The sequence below is a fragment of the Pseudonaja textilis genome, chromosome 1 (genome assembly GCF_049901715.1).
Source record: "Pseudonaja textilis isolate UNSWEBS1 chromosome 1, rPseTex1.2, whole genome shotgun sequence".
Lineage (NCBI taxonomy): Eukaryota > Metazoa > Chordata > Lepidosauria > Squamata > Elapidae > Pseudonaja > Pseudonaja textilis.
In genome coordinates this window covers 36,866,984-36,884,008 of record NC_141990.1, presented here as the reverse complement: position 1 = coordinate 36,884,008, position 17,025 = coordinate 36,866,984, and the positions used below count along the sequence as shown (strand labels likewise).

Genomic DNA, 17,025 nt, shown 5'->3' with positions numbered 1-17,025 from the left:
CATGTTTGCAATCATTTCAATAGGAGCTCTTTTTACTGACAGGAAGAAAGCTTTTAGGATATGTAAGTGGAGCAGGCTTCTCTCATGATTAATGCAGAATAATTCATTTTCAAAATACAAATGAGACACTGAGTCTTTTGATTCAGATTCCACAGCTATTCACATAAAAAGTATGTGCTTGGGTGGGTTTCTCCTCCTCCTCCTCCATCACACTTGGAGACAAAGGAATGGTACCTCTATAGTTCATATATATTTTAAAATAAAAAAGCAATAAGTATATTATTTGGAGGTACCGTTCCTCTGACCTCCAAGTCATGGAGGAAGAGGAGCAGGAGCAGGATAGGGAGGAGCCCACTCAGACACATTTAATTAAAAAAAGTATTTGGTAATTTGCATTGGTTGAGTTTAATTTTCTTCTCTGAAATTCTACCAAGTTGCAGGAAGACTACTCTAGTCCAATGTTCATCAAACACCAACCTCATATAAAAATGTGAATTGGTTGATAAGCTAATTAAAAAACTCCCCTTTATTATCATTTAGAGCATGATGATGATGATGATGATGATGACGATGACAAACTATAGATTTAGTCACTAAGGAAGGTAAATGTATATACCAGGATAATGTTGCAGGATAAAATCTGGGTCAATTACCAGGACCAGAAGGTTTTGGACTTGTGCTGGAACCCATCCTCAAGGAGCTTCCCTCTACCAGAATCTGTGCTTTGGGCTATTCTGCCATATAAATCCTAAATCTAACATATAAATTTACTCTCCCAAGTCAAACACCTCACCTCCCTTTTACTTATTGGTTCTTCTTGCAAACATATTATATCTTGCTTTAATTTTTCTCAATAATGATTTTTTTTCTTTTTGAGGAGCATTTGCTGCATTTATATTCCAAATTAAACATTTGTAATCCATATTCAAGCAAACAATTTATCCAATTTTTCAGAATTCTAAAGTGGTATGATTAACTCCTGTTGGCCATGTTAAGTGGGAACTATGAATGAGCATCCAACAGATCTAGAGGGACCATGTTGTAGAAGATTACATTGATTTACATCTGCATAGTGGCAAGGAAGGAAAGAATGGTTTTTTTATTCCTATTATACCAGCTTGTAAAAATCAAATTATGTCTTTCCAAGGTAAATTCATGCCAGTCAGATAAATTTTCTTGCCCTGTTTTTATTGAATTGTACTATCTTTTATTTAAATATTATAGGGCCAAAAGATATACAGTGGTACCTTTGTACTCATTGTTAATTGGTTCCAGGAGGTGCAATGATTACAAAAAATGATGAGTACAAAACAAATTTTTTCCATAAGGAATAATGTAAATAAATGTAATGCATCCACAAACCAAAGACAATGCATGGGTTGTGTATCATTATTTTACATGAGAAATAAACCTAAAAATTAATAAAATACTTAGATTAAATGAAATAAAAACTTCATTTTATCTGTACTGATGAGAGAAAAAAAGTGCAAAAATACACAAAATAACCATAGAAGCTAAAATAGCAATAGCAATAGCACTTTGACTTATATACCGCTTCACAGTGCTTTAAAGCCCTCTCTAAATGGTTTACAGAGTCAGCAAATTGGGTCCTCATTTTACCGATCTTGGAAGGATGGAAGGCTGAGTCAACCTTGAGCCTGGTGAGATAGATTTGAACTGCCAAACTGCAGTCAGCTGGCAGTCAGCAGAAGTAGCCTGCAGTATTGCATTCTAACCCCTGCATCACCGCAGTTCTTGATAAGATTTCAAGGGATGTGCAGAGGGCAAGATCTAGCGGGTACTAACACATCATACTTTGTTTTGGCTGGAAAGGGTAGTAGGTCACAAGGCAACTGACACTGGCAAGTTTTAGCTTGCATGTTGAGTACCAAAGGAACAACAAGTACCAGGACAATTTTTTTTGTCAAAATGATGAGTTTCAAAGCAGTTGAGTACCAAGATACCACTGTATATGAATTCATGCCTTTCCTTCTAATTAATCCACACTTCGGCCTTTTGCCTACTTGGCTTCCCACATTTTAATTAAATCCCAAAGAAAGCTATGGTGAACAAACTTTTCCAATAGATGGCGTTGCCCATTACATTTTCTTTAGCACAAAGTCCAAGGAGATTCTGAGATTTGTAGGCCACACATTATTACCTCTTTCTTGAATTGTGAACAAGGATTGTGAATATTTACATCTGAATAACTGCTATTCCTCATTAAGGAGCATCATTGACACTAAGTGGCATGCTGTATTTGATTTTATCTGAATGAGAACTTATAACATTGCAGCTTCCATTTTTATCAAGGTAGGGTGGAAACCCTACCAGGAAGCAACTCCTCAATTAAAACAAAGATATTTCACCTACTAGTTCTGTACTGCAGATGTATGTATATTTATCTAGCAAGTTCTGTTGACTTGTGGGTGGGGGGGGGAGGGCAAATGATGGCAAAGTCAGCTGTGAAATGGAAAGCTAAACAATGAAGGTGTTGGAAACTACTCATCTACATAACTTTCAAGATTTTTCATCTTAGAAAAGAAGAAATGGTAGCACTGTATAATATGTAGCATGTTTGGATATCTTATTCAAATTCCCACAGATCTGACAAGGATATGGTTATGATTGCAAGATTTCTTTACTGTAAATCTCTTGATGCATTGCTTCACTAACTTTGTCACCCATGAAACTTCTTTCTGACTTGCTGCATTTCTAGCATGTTGGGCCTTAGCTAGTACTTAATATACAAAGATTAAAGATAATGGCAAAATCTTCTAGTTTATGTCTGTATAAATTGATACCAAGAATGAGGAATTTTTTTACTTTGTAGAGGTTGGAGTGTCAAATGAGAATCAGAAAAGATCCAACTTAAATCTCCATCCAGCTATGAAGATGATTAGATGTCAAACAAACATTGATTTGAAAGGGGCCAGTTAGGCTATCAGCCTCCAGTTCAGTAATCAAAGCTTCCACTTGAAAGGGTGCCCATTATCTTTTTGGGAAATTTGTTCTATTATTGTGGAGCTTTTTATTCTCTCTTAGCCTCATCTAAACTCATTCAATTCATATGACGATAGGGGAAAAACATATATACCTTTATGGCCTCTTTTGAAAAAGATGGAACAGGAAAGAAGGAATAAATTTAGATACCTAGCAGCATCATTTGTTTTTCTGGAATTTAGGGGGCATTAAGTAAACAAAAACAAAACCATTCACATGAATATTTCCCCCAAATCTGATGTAAACTTTATGTTAATAAATTGATTTTGGAAACAGAAATCATATTCTCTTAGAATCAGCCTTTGTAGTCAGGTAAAAATCTGTCTTGTTAGGTCCAATATTACCAGTGGTGGGCTGCTGCAGGTTTGGACTGATTCTAGCAAACCCTCACGAATGATGATCGGTTGGCCCCACCCAACTGCCCCTGTGCTATCCTGTTTTACATTTCTTTCTTTTGCAGCTCAGCTGATTCACACGGCAAAGTGGATTACTGTGCCTCAGCTGTTCTACTTACCGGAGAAGGCTAGAAGATGAGCTGGAGAGGTTCAAATCAGTGTTTAGCAAATGTTGCATATGTGTGCGCATGAAGTGTGCACTCACAGTACTAGTTGTTAAACAGGTTGTAGCCCGTCCCTGAACATTACTACTCACTTTGGTCTGCTAAATGATAGGATTGAGTGGATATAATGTCATTAACATCTCTTTCTCTTTTTCTCTGTCTTTCCTTTTTCATTTTCTCACAAGTGTTTCTTGACCATGGACACCACTATGCTCAGAAGCATTTAAAAGGAAACAAGAAGTGTCCATAGCCTCATTTAGCACTTCACTGGCACCGAGTAAGAAAGACTGGCTGGCCCTACCAGCAAAATGGTACAAAGGCATCTCACAGGATCCTTGTGAAGAGACTTCACAAATCAGGCCCCAACATTTTTTGTTCTTCCATACATTTGGGCCACACAACAACATACTGAAATACATGACTGTGGGCAGAGCAGTTATGGTGGTTGCAAGTGGACACACTGATGTATGAATAAGGGATAAATAAAACCTTTCAGCGTGTAGCATTGTAACTGAATACTTTCAAATTTTAAATAATGTTGGGAGTTTATGAGAATCAAGCCACGTAAAATGTAGTAATTAGGTAGTGAAATAACACCAGTAACCAATTACAAGTTAAAGCAGCTTAGGGATAAATCTCCCTTTTCATGACCTCTAAACATCTATTCTGGCTGCCATTGAACAGACAGTGTTTCTTAAAACAAGGCACTTTCTACACAATCTTTTTGGGAGAAGTCTTGTAATTTCTATATATGTGAGTAAGACGGGAGTACATGAATGTGTAAGTGAATGTGTGAAAAACAAAAAGGGAGAGAGGCATTTGTCTCAGGCCTGCTCCAAGTCAACTTCTAAATACCATGCAGTTCTTCAATCTATTGAAACTACCACCTGCATTGAGCGGTGGGGAAATGCAGTTCCCTCCTCTATCAAAAAAACCTAGTGTGGTACTATCAGGTCTCTTATTTTAACTGGAATTAAGTTACAGAGTCTATCCCTGGGCTATAAATGTATCTAGCTGAAAAATAGAACTAAATTATGCAGTGTTAAGAATATTATAACTATATAATATTAATAAGTAATATCATAATCATCAACGTATTTTGCATCTGAATGATGAACTGATTGGTAAAAACACTTGCAGCAGCTCACAGAACAATAGAACAGCCAAGAGCTCTCTTCTTTCCCTTCCTCTCTCTTTCTCTCTCCCCCAGGATTGTCAAAACATAATTTTGAAACTGCTCATCATTGTCTCAGTTTGACAATAATATTTTAGCTAGTAAAATATCTGTTAGAATTCCTTAAAGATTTTGATTACATTCTAGCAATATTACTCTTTAGACATGTAAAATAGACCTTTTTTGAGCTTCATTAGCCAAAGTGCCTTTTAAATGGTTTTTGCTACTATTGGCTAATCCATTATTTGTGTTGTTCCTAAAGTACCTCAAAAAATTGATTTCACTATTACAAAGGTCTCTTTATAATGTGAATAATAGGTATTACAAAAATCACAATAACATTCATTCTAGTAGAAATTAATGGGTATATATGTTTGAATAAAATTTAGTATGAATGCAAAACTAAAACAAGTGAACAGAAACTGGCGGCCTAGGGAAGACCAAACCACTGTAGAACAGTGCTCTCAACTTCCAAACATGCAGACATTCCAGAAGGATATCAGGATCAATAATATCCAAGGCTACCTACAAATCTGAAATATTCCACAAAAAAGGGAAGGTTACAAGCCATATCACCTTTCTTAATATGGCCACATACAAGAAGAACACCTTTAAGAATTGGATCACTATTACGTCCTTCAAGTCAGCTCTGCTCTTCCTAGAGATTGGCCACCTTTAATACTGTTTCCTTCCTGAGCTTCCTGAAAGAGCCAAGTTGGTCAAGCTCACTAGTAAGGAAGCTCATTTCATCAATCACCCTAACCTCTTCCTCAGAATTAAGAAACTGAAATAAATCTCATATAACCTTGCAAGATGTTGTCTTCTCCTCAGATCTCTTTCATACAGACTCCAAATCTGAGCTCTATTAAGCAATTTTTCCAGGATACCTATTGGTTCTCAGAATGATCTTCTTGTGCCTCACCACATAAACGGAAGTAAGTTACAGTAAATATTGTAGTGGTGGTATAGTCTACTGTTACAACAAGGGCAAACAGGAAAGCTTTGCTGTTCTTATTGCCACAGTGTAAGCTCAGACAGAAGATCTCCATGGTCAGTCAAGTTCACTTCTGCTCTTTCTTTACCAATACCAATTCTCTACCACTGTCTCTTCTGCTGCTTCATCTCCCAGAGCTCTTTGGTAAACTGAGGAATCTCCTGAAATTGGTTGATAGAGGGAGGTCACTTAGGGACAATCTTATCATGAGGTCCTGTATTATTGTGGGAACCCACATCAAATAAAGCTTTATTGGCTCAAGCCAGGACTTTGGATTGGGCCTGCGGATGGAGAGAAAGAATTGACAAGACAGAATCATAATGTCCAATTTTAGCTAGAATTCTTGGAGTTTTGCAATAGATGATTATTCCATATCATTGTTCAGAGACATCTCTTCTGCCAAAGGGATGACCGAACAAGGCAGGAATGGCAGTTGCAAAAACATGCTTTAAGTCTGGGAAGTAAAGAAAGCATGGAAAAGAAACTAAAACCGACTCCCCCTTAATGTACTGGACTATAAAAAAGAAGGAAGTGAAAACTCAGACTTTCAAGGTTCTGTTGTGTCAATAAAATTTAGTATGAAGGAGAAAAATAAACCAAGAAACAGCTTGGCCCAAGATGCTTTAACATAATGCTTTAACATCAAAATATAAAATAATTTACTAAAGGGACTGAAACTGCCAACCCAGAGACTAATTACTAGAAAAGGTGAAGTTGATCCCTTTTGACATTTACTGATTTTGCTCCATTAGGAAAATGGGAAATGTGGAACAATATAAAAATGCAATGGAGTCATACCAAATAGCCAGTGATTCACCTTCTTTTAATCTTCCTCTGCCTGTCCTCCAAGCTGCGTTATAATGCAGAATTCATCTTTCAAACTGAATTGGCTGCTTCCTTTGAATAGCAATAGCAGCACACTTCAGTTAATGTGCAACCATTGTTGCACTGAATGAGCAAATCTTTTGGGACCTCCAAAAGTGCCTTTTAGTTTTAGTGGTGCATATTCCAGGAAACATTAATTTACAAAAACTGCGGCATGATGCTGAATTACGATGGGTGGGTTGAGGGGTTCATTCAGTTCTTTTGAATGCATCTTTTCTTTTAGATACACTGAGAGCACTTGCACCAAGAAAAATTCATTGTGCGTTCAATCACACTTGGCCAATAAAGAATTCTATTCTATTCTTTTTTTTTAATCAAAAATTAACGTTTAAGAAAAGTAATAGCAATACAAGCAGCAATGATTACATATAATCACATGATTATATGGTTGAATTATGCCTTCTGTTTGGGGTATTTATATTTCTTAATAAATTGTAAGATCCTATTGTTGCCATTTGGGTCAGAAGTATTTTCCAGATTTATGAAAGTTTTTGTTAAGCACATCACAGGAAAGAGTGTAGAATTTTAAGTAAGGAAAGTAAGCTTTGGAATCTCATTCACACACTGATTTTGCATGGGAAAATTATAAGGCTATTCACTACATGACATCTAGGCATCAGTGAATGGATTTTTAAGTATTAAAATATATGGACCTTACCTTTCTATAGCACAGAGTATACAGAGTATCTCCCACCCAATTGTAATGTTCAAAAGTACATAAATTCAATTCACCTTTATATTATTATAAACTAAGAATAATTTTAAATGAAATGATATGCCAATTAAAAGAATATTAGTTGCAGAAAAAAATTCAGTAGCAGCAGATAACAAGAAGGTAGTACACTTTTAGACACTTCCGGTTGTCGGCTTTGCTGACAGCAGGGATTCGCCTTCTCTGCGATTCCTGCTGTGCTAGCCGCCTTGGTGCCTCCGATCCTGACGGATTTGGAGGCTAAGGCTGCCCTGTTGGGGCAGCTGAAGAGAGGGGGGATCCGGATGGGGGTGAGGGGCATCGCAAGCCCCCCCCCCAGCCGGCAATAACCCCCTTTTCTCAAGACGGTTCCAGCGGTGGTCTTTTTATGGCCACCATAAAGAAACCGGCAATTGGATAAAGAATGCGCAGGAGGGAGAAGGAGTTTTCTTTTTCTTTTTTTAAAGAAAGTTTTTTCTTGGTCGAACTGGGACCTTAAGGATATATTTAACACCTGGGAAAGTAATGACTTGGAAGCTATTGTTCCCGATTGATGTTTTCAGCTGCGAAGAAAAGTGACGAAAAGGGGAAGTTACTCTCCCTCCCCTATGGAATTAACAAACGGACAAGGGAAACCAGCCTTTTGGTAGAAGGTAAAACCTAAACTCCTTTGTTATAAGTGGGAAGGGAGAGGCTTGGGAAAACAAATTTTTACTCTAAGACTTTGCTGGAGGAGATGCCTTGAAGATAAAGAGAATTTTCTTTCCCTAATTTGACTTCACCCCTAGAAGAGAAACTGTAAAAAGAAGAAGCTTCTACTCTGCCTGGACTGTTTGATGACTGTGGGACTTTGGGACTTTTGGGAACTGTTTTAAGCCTTGAAATAACTGATTGGTCTAAGAAGAGGATACAGAAAGAGAAGAAGAAACTTTAAAATGGCTCTATCTCTTGATGAACTAAAAAAACAATATCTAAAAACAAAGAAAGAAGGCAAAGATGTTATGGGAGAAGCCCTTTGTTTCCTAGATATGGCGCTTGCTATGTGTCAGCAAATTAAACAACAGCTGGAAGAAATCGAGGAAGAAGAAGCCATTTTTAATGAACTAAACGGTGTGACTAAGAAAGAAAGGAGAAAGAGAGGAGCGAAAATGAAGGACTTAAGAAATAAAAAAATATTTATGAAAGAGAAAAAGAAGATGCAAAAACAACAGAATGCTAGAAAGCAAAAGGAAAGAGGAATGCAGAAAGGGGAAATTAAGAAGGCAGAGGTTTTGAGAGGAGGGGGTAAAAAGTTTAGGCGGGCTAAGAAGGAAAGGGAAAAGGGGGAAAAAAGTTACAAAGATATAAGACAAGATGGAGATAAGGAAATTTTTTTCAGGGATAATGGGTAATATATGGGTTTTTTTTAAAAAAAGGGGGGGATTCTGCAAAGTACACATGAGTATTGTAATAGTGGTATTTGTATTATAAGTAGATAATCAGAACTTTTTAAGATCTAATAAAAGGCTAAAATATCAAGGTATAACTTTAAAAGGTTTAATAATGAAAGATAATAAGTCCTAATAAAATACTAAAGGGAATGTTTAAAATATTAGTTTGAATATAGAGTTTAATGGATTAATGTGTTGATTGTTATGGATTTATTATTGTAGTATTGGTTTTTGAAATAGTAGAATGTACTAAGCAGAATCTGATTGGGATTTAGGTGTTATTTTAAATTTTAACTTAGGGGAATGATAGAAAGGCATCACACTCCGATTAGTGATTCCAGGGGAAACTATTCTTTTTTAAATTGGAAATGAGACAGATGTAAATGGAGAAATGGACAAAAGATATAAAAATATTTTTTTTAAAAAAAGCAAGATTAAATATATAAAACAGAATTAAGATGAGGCAAAAGTGGAGAGGAGTTATATAATAGATATAGAATGGTAAATAAGATGGGTAATGGTATATAAGAAAAGCGTGAATACAACTGAGTCCATACAAAAAGAGGTAATCCGGGGCCAAGTTACTTTCTAGAAGAAAGCTTTATGTTTTTTATGTCTGTGTTTTATGTGTGTGTGTTTAATTAAGAATTAAATAATAAAATCTCGGAAGAAGACTAGATGAGAATAATTATAAACAAGCCAGAGGGAAATATAAAGTTGATGACTGGATAGCAGATAAATCAGAAAGGAAATATGATTGAATAATGATTAAAGAGAAACAATGTGGAATTTGGTAAAGGGAAATTACGTGTTTATATGGAAATGGGATAAATTATAAGTATGTGATATAAAGCAATATTTTACCTGCCTTGTAAGGATCTACAATGGAAAGAGGTTTTATGTTTTTAATGTTTAATGATGTTTTGTCTTTGTTTGTTTGTAAAATCAATAAAACTTGTTTAAAAAAAAAAAAAGAAGGTAGTACACTTTTTTTTCTCTTTTGGCTCACGAGAGAGAGAAAAAAACAGAATTAAAATCCATTATTGGGAAATAGACTTTTAGGACTGACAACAATGGCATCAAAGTTTGGATGCAAACTTTCCAGTTCTCTGGAACACTTTTTAAAGATTAAGCATTACAAAAGAAGGGCATAGGGGAGGAAACCATTTTTATAACAAGTTTTGCAATTAATTTATATTTAGTTTTCTATGACAAAGCAATGGGAAGTATTTTTGCTCTCAATTCTGAAAATTCAAAGGAATTCCACCATGTGGTTGCCAAAACCAAGAAGGTTCTGTCTTCTCTATGTCCATGAATTTCTTGTGTAGCTATCTATGTGTGTGTTCCAGGTCCCTTCTGTTGAAGGCTGTCATCTTATGGGACCAGAGATAGAGACCACTTCTCTATCATGGCTACTGACCTCCGGAACAGCATCCCCCTAGATGGCCCTTCTCTCCTGGGGTTCTAAAAAGCACTCAAGATCTGGCTTTAGCCTCAGGCCTGGTGTCAATGTGTTTGTAGGTCCCTAATTTGGTTTGATTTGTTATTGTTATGATCCAGGATACTTGAGGTACTGCATGTTTTTAACTGCTTTTTATTGGGTTGGTATTTGGTACCCCTGAGTCTATGGGAGTGGTGGCTACAGTAAATTTAAATTTAGTGTATGCAAGTATGTGTGGAGGGGGAAGGAACTGGTAGCCTCTTTCTTTTCCCTTTCTCATTGGGTGAGAAGAAAGAAAAAGATAGAACAGGAAAAAGAAGAAAAACGAGAGTACCAAAGATGGCTGCTTCTTGTTAGAATTGCTGTCACTTTTATCTGTTCACTTAATCCTTCTTTTCACTGGATGATATGAAAGATTGAACCCAATTAAAGCTGAGGAAGCTGTTCCTTCTCATTCATCTAGACCAAGGATTTGTAACTTAGTTCAGATTTTTGCAGGGTTTCTACTGTTTTGCCTAGCACTACAGTTTTCAGGATTTCTCAGGAAGAAGACATTGTATACTGTTAAATCAGGATCTGGTAGTGCTGGTTGCTGTGAAAAAGAGAAGAAAAGGGTCTAGAGGAAGTAAAAGAGAAAAATAAATATATAAATGGGGAGGGTGCGGGGAGTCTCTGTTACAAAATTGGTGTTGAAAGAAGTTCCCTAGGGTAAAAACCCAGAAAAATAATTTCCAACTACCTGGTTTTAAAAGTGAGGAAGGATTTAGAGCTGGATCCAACAATTATTTTCATGTTATTGTAATCATTTTCCTAGCAACTCAGAGCAGTACAAATGGTACTCTTCACCACCTATTATCGAATATTATGGGTAGTGATGACTGGTCCTAGGTCACCTAGTGAAATTGATTGTTGACATAAGATTTAAATACATTTAACCTTGGCCTTAATCCAATATGCTCGCTCCCACCTCACTTCAGAAGTGATCTATCATCCACTTCACAATCCTGTGGGTGTTAGGGAAAATTAAAAGATTTGTTCTCTTGACTAAATGAGACCAAAGGACACATGTAAAAAATATTCCTTTTTTCAATTTAATTGCTAAGAGGAAAGTGCTCAGGACTGTCAGAGGGTGTAAGGGATATATACTTAATGGCTTTGTGCCATTAAAACCTTATTTCTTTATATGTAACATGCATAAAAAGAGAAAGACTTTGAGTGTGCAGTTGTGCCAACCATCTTCACATTATTTTACCCTCCTTACAGATGCCCTGGAAAGTGGTAGGGAATACAGTAATAGGTTTTAGCAAATAATCTCTTCTTGTAAAGATAGAGGCTGCTGCTAACAATCAGTTGCTAAACTCCTGTTGATCAACTCATATTCTACTTTACTCTGAAGTAATTGTTGTTATGATTCAATTTATTAAACTTTTATGCTGCCCATCTTGCCAGGGTGACTCCAGGTGCCTCCAATGCTATAAGAATGATATTTATATATTTAGGTGGATTTAATGCAATATCCTCATCTATAAGTACTACAAAGTAGAAGGTAGAGTTAAAAGAAGTGTGGCCAGGGAAAGTATTGACAGGGAAAGCAACTTTCAAAACTAATATTTCCCAATCTCTACATTTCAAAGAATAGCAACATCTTATTATTCTATTTGTGAAGGAGAATGTATTGACATTTAAAAAAACAATTATGATTACAACTATGGGAGCTAGACATGGGGGAATGACTAGTAGATTGTGACCAATAATGCTGGTTCATAAAGTGGTATTCTTTATGAAAAAAATAAAGAACATTGTTTAATTGTTTGCTGTATGTGACAAAGTCAGCCATATCTGCTAGTATTTTCTTTGCAGATACAGCAGGTAGCCAGGACAGGGATAGGCAGAAGGTAAATTTGAATCTTCTGATACCTCACAATGTGATTGATTATATAACACAATGTTGGCCATTTCTGTCTAGAAGACACAAGGTCCCACCCAGCAAAGTATAATTCATGCAACACTTTTAGCATCACCTAACTCTCAGGGCAATGCTTGGAAAGATAGAAAGAAAGAGAATAACAAGCCGCAAAGTGAATGGCCTCAATTACAGCACTGATGGGTGCACTGTTGGAAGACCTGAAGAACAGATTGGGGATACATTATCTTGGAGAAAAAAGGTTCACTAAAAGTTGACACTAATTTAATGTACATAATTAATCAATCGAACTTCAGGCCACCTGCAGAAGCTGTAGATGGACAAAGTAATATGTAAAAATTTTCTGCAAAATTTTCTGCAAAATTTATGGACATTGATTCTTAGAATTCTTACTATCACTACTTTCCTAAAATATTAAAATCTAAGATTTAAATATTAAAACCTAACAATCGTCAAACTGTAATGTATACCTCATTTTATGACATATTCATTCAATTTTTGCTTTGAAATATAGATATTTAATTCTACTTCCCTTTGATGTAATGCAAGGTTAAATGTCACTCTGCCTATCACTAGAAGGGAAGTGGTGATGGGGGAAAGAAGAAAATCTAAACTCTGTAATATTTTATTGGTTCTGAATAAAATTTCATTCTGAAGGAATGTCCATAGAATCTATACTCACCATCTAGTTCAGCCTGATTTTAAATTTGCCATCAGAAAATACAGAACTATTTTAGCAATATCAAATTGGTAACAGACACAAAATCGGGGATGCAGGAAATGGGAACTGGGCATTTTATCCCATTCATTCTACTTTTGCTTTAGATATAAAACACAATTAACTTCCCGTGATGGTGAGACCACCTCTGTTTATGAAGGCATCCTAACTTTTAGATCACTTTCCAAACTTCAGTTGCTATAGCAACTTAAGAAAGCTTTCTAGAAAAAGAAACATCACTTCTGAACTTCACCCATTCTACTTCATTAAAATATACCAGCCGATTATGTTTGTTTGGAACATGCACACAGTGTATTACTCAAATCTTCTTTCTTTGTGGAAAAATAATTAAAGCCACCAATAAATGTCACTAATGTATTAACTGCTAATCTTTCTGAGAGCCAAAAAAATATCTTTTCTTTCTTCCCATGTAGACCTTCCTTTGTATTTTGATTGTATTGTTTTCTTCCATACCATTTTTGCATATCATCAAAAAGTGCATTTCAACTCTCATACAACACTAGTCTGAGGTTAACCAGCATAGAATGTAATAAAGAAAAGGATATATGTATGCATTAATTTTAAAAAGTTTTATTTGGTTTAAAGGCTGATTTGCATACTGATTTTAACCTTATATCTGTAAATGCCCTTTTCAGGAAAACTGTTGCATTGGTATACTTAATAATATATGTTAGCTGTTCCTGTGTGATTTTCAATACAAAAACATGAATTTGACATTTTAGCTTTAAAGCATAGTAATATTCTTTGATTTTTTTAGCAAAAAGCAAAACATATTTTTGTCATTGATTCCTAACCTAAAGTTGAGGAGCAATTTCTTGCATTTCCAGCCAATGATGTTGATCCTGATGACTTGGAGATTAAGTTTAGGAAAACTTTCTGTTTACTTCTAAATATACTGTATATGAAGATATTGTTTTACTGTGATTGATTTCCATTGACTTTGAGATAAATCCCTTGAATTAGTGACATTTAATTATGAATACTTATAGATTTGTATTTTTAAATGTAACTGGGAAATAAATTCCTTCAATCTTTCATTTAAACTTGTGTGGGAGAGAAATGGTAGAGAACAATGGTTGTTTAGTGGGTTACGACTCTTCAGCTACACAAAATAAATGTGAAATTGTCAGTTTTAAATAAGAGGATAGGTCCAGATATGTGGTCAATAAAATTCTTAGCCAGCAATGGTCAATACTTTCATTTATTTGTTGGATTTATAACCTACCCTGTGCTAAAAGAGTTGCAGGCAGCATACATAGTTCAACAGCCTTAGGATTGGGGGAAAGTGACTGGCCTAAATTTGGCCAGTGAGTTTCCATGACCAAGGGTGAACTTGAAACTGTGTCTCCCTCATTTTAGCCCAACGCTTTCTCACACTTTCTGGAGAATATCCAATTGTGAAAGGCTAACTTAGGTATTTTAAAGAGAAGGAAGGAAGGAAGGAAGGAAGGAAGGAAGGAAGGAAGGAAGGAAGGAAGGAAGGAAGGAAGGAAGGAAGGAAGGAAGGAAAGAAGACTTACCTATTGTTGAAACCACTGTGCCCACAAAATAGAAAGCTCCTGTGAAGTCCCATCTTGGTCGAAGGGCATCTGCCCTAATACCTGCAGCCATGGCTGCCTCATAGCTTCTTAAGAAGGCTTTCAGCTCAGGGAGACTAATGTTGAAGATCTGGCTAAAGTTGTGAAGGGTCCAGTTCCAACGATGCTGTGCTTCTGCTTCAGATGGGCTCTCAATGGCTGAGAAGATGGTAGCTCCAGCAGTCAGATATGCCACAATGAGTACTGCTAAAAGGATAAACCTACCATTGTCCTCATTAAAATGTGACATGCAGCAGCAGCCTTTAAGTCTCCTGATAGACATCATCCAAATTTCAGCACCACAAAGGTGATGGAAAATGACCAACACCTCATTGGGGGAATTGGCATGGAGATATTATCCAGTTAAAGCATCCAATGGAGAAAAAAATATCCTTCTTTTGAAGGGTTTCCCTTCTGAGTCATGGGTATTGGCTTGTCATGCTTATGTCAATGCAGGCTTCCATTAACTTGATTTCCACTGAATTCTCCCACATCAGCCTAGACATATCAATTTTCATAGAACTATTTGGGGAATTCTGTTGCCCCCGAAGCCCATGCCCAAGCACTGGCTGTGTCTTGTAAGGAATAGCTTTTCTCTCCGATCTCAGATAGTTGCACTTGGCCATGTTCTTTGTATTCTAGCCTTTATCCCGATCAAAGACTTCCAGGTCTAGTTGAGAGGGGGGGGAAAATCAGTCAAAATTAGTGTTGCTGATGTATGATAAGAAGGTCAACAGAATCTAGGATAGTCCTCCTCCTAAAGGATGCCAAATGTTCATTTCACCTCCCATCATTTGCTTTTCATGCTTGCCTCAGACTTTGAAATGAATCTCCTTCAGTTATGCATCGCTCTATTTTCTGAGTCCTTGAAACTCTATGCAGGTAGCATTCTCACGTACTGAATACACTTGGAGAGCTACATGAGGTGAAGACTGAGCACAAACGACAGCTGCATTCAACAGAATTTATAAAGGAGGGTAAATGCTCAGCACATTTACTCAAATGTCAAACACACAGAAAATGGAAAAAGCTGCTTGAATAAATCAATTTAAGTAAAGCTTTATCCGACCAGCATTTCCCATTTTCTGTATGTTTCAACTAGATGAGTATTTAACAGCTTCATGATTGAGGAAAACCTGAATCAACGAGACAACACCCATGTAACTTCATTTAGATCTCCACTCAATAAACTCACTTTCTCTCTTTCTAACCACTTCAAATTGATATTTGTTTAATAAAAATTTTGGAAGTTTGGAATATTCAAGACTGCATTTGTTTGTGCTGCATATTACTTCTTCCCTCCCCAGTAAAGTTATACCTGTCGTCATAAATCTGAATTAAAAATGGGGAAACATTGTCCTTCCATATTTAACCACCACTGGATATGAAGTTTAGCATGATGATAGCAGAAAACAGGCTAAGATGAGAGGGCAAAACGGACCAGCTTCTCTAATTCATCAAGACAGATATCTCCCCACACTCTCTCCCGGCCACCCGCCCTGCACAGCCTTCCCCATATTAGTTCATTCCATGTAGATGACAATATGGGGGGGGGGGGGAGCAAACAAAACAAATAAGATGTAGTTTGCCAAAGCATATTCTTCAGTGGGTTGTTTTTTTTTACCTTTCTTTAGATTCAGTTGAAGTTACCTTCTTGGGACTCCTCTTTCAACCTCCGATTGAGTAGCTCTGATTTTGCCATTCGCTCGCAAAGTCCCGGCCACCCACGCCAAGCCTCACAACCCCAACCTGGTTTCCCTTGAATCTAATCGTAAGCCAACACACACCATGTCCTTTTATTCACAGCAGTTCGGAGTCTTCCTGTAACATGCAGTTGTAAGTCCCAAACGTGAATGACGGCTGGGGTGGGAGGGAGGGTGGGAGGTTCGCCTCCTTTTCTTGCACGGCTGGGTCGCGGTGATGGGAGAACAGCTGGGAAAGGAAGTGCGGCTGTTTCAGCACCACGGATAGTGCACTGCAGCTCCGCGTGCGCCCGCGACTCCTCGCTCTGTCCCCGCCTCTAGTTGAGCTTCGAGGGCTGGGCGGGAGCTGGGGCCGCTCCAGCTCGCGAGTTGTTCAGTCAGCAACTCCGCCTTTTCATTGCCTTCTCGGCATTTCTGTTGATTGCGGAACATGCAGCGGAGCGCTCAGCTCGAAACGGGAGGAGGCGGAGATTTATTTCTGCCTTGCCCATTCGTCTGGGAAAGCTGTACGCTGTTGCTGCCGCCGGTTTTGATCGGCAGGTATTTTCGGTAACTCCTTTTTCCGGGCTTGTGAAGTGGGCGATAGGCTGATGCATTGCTAAATGGTGTCCAAAACCCCAGGGAAAAGAACAGCCACAAACATTCGATCCTGAAAAAGGAGTCGCATTTTCAGATCCTGCAAACAGGGACCAAGGTTCGCTACTTTTCTTTTCAGCGAAAGTCTAGGAGACTTTTCAAATATTTTTCTGTCACTTTACTTCTGTGGTTTTTTTCCCCCTCTCCTGATTTAAAGAGATGTGCCTCACACAGATGCTTGGGTTAGGAGTGTCTAAAAATGTGTTTTGGAAAAAGTATATTTCATTCTCTACATAAATATGTAGTACAGGTTCTTACAGAGGTCATGG

General features: G+C 37.2%; 1 protein-coding gene across 2 annotated transcripts in view; it reads right to left on the bottom strand.

Annotated features, from left to right (window-relative positions):
* The window catches only part of KCNK12 (potassium two pore domain channel subfamily K member 12), a 47,801-nt gene extending 31,139 nt beyond the window's left edge, over positions 1 to 16,662 (bottom strand). The window contains exons 1-2 of one of the 2 annotated variants that reach the window (XM_026695391.2): positions 16,042 to 16,662; positions 14,361 to 15,087 (exon numbers count right to left, since the gene is read on the bottom strand). In XM_026695391.2, the coding sequence (XP_026551176.1) occupies positions 14,361 to 14,703 (343 nt within the window). In that variant the 5' untranslated portion in view covers positions 14,704 to 15,087; positions 16,042 to 16,662. The remainder of the gene's footprint in view (positions 1 to 14,360; positions 15,088 to 16,041) is intronic. The other variant, XM_087931072.1, reaches the window with a different exon arrangement.
* Between the last annotated feature and the right edge of the window lie 363 nt (positions 16,663 to 17,025).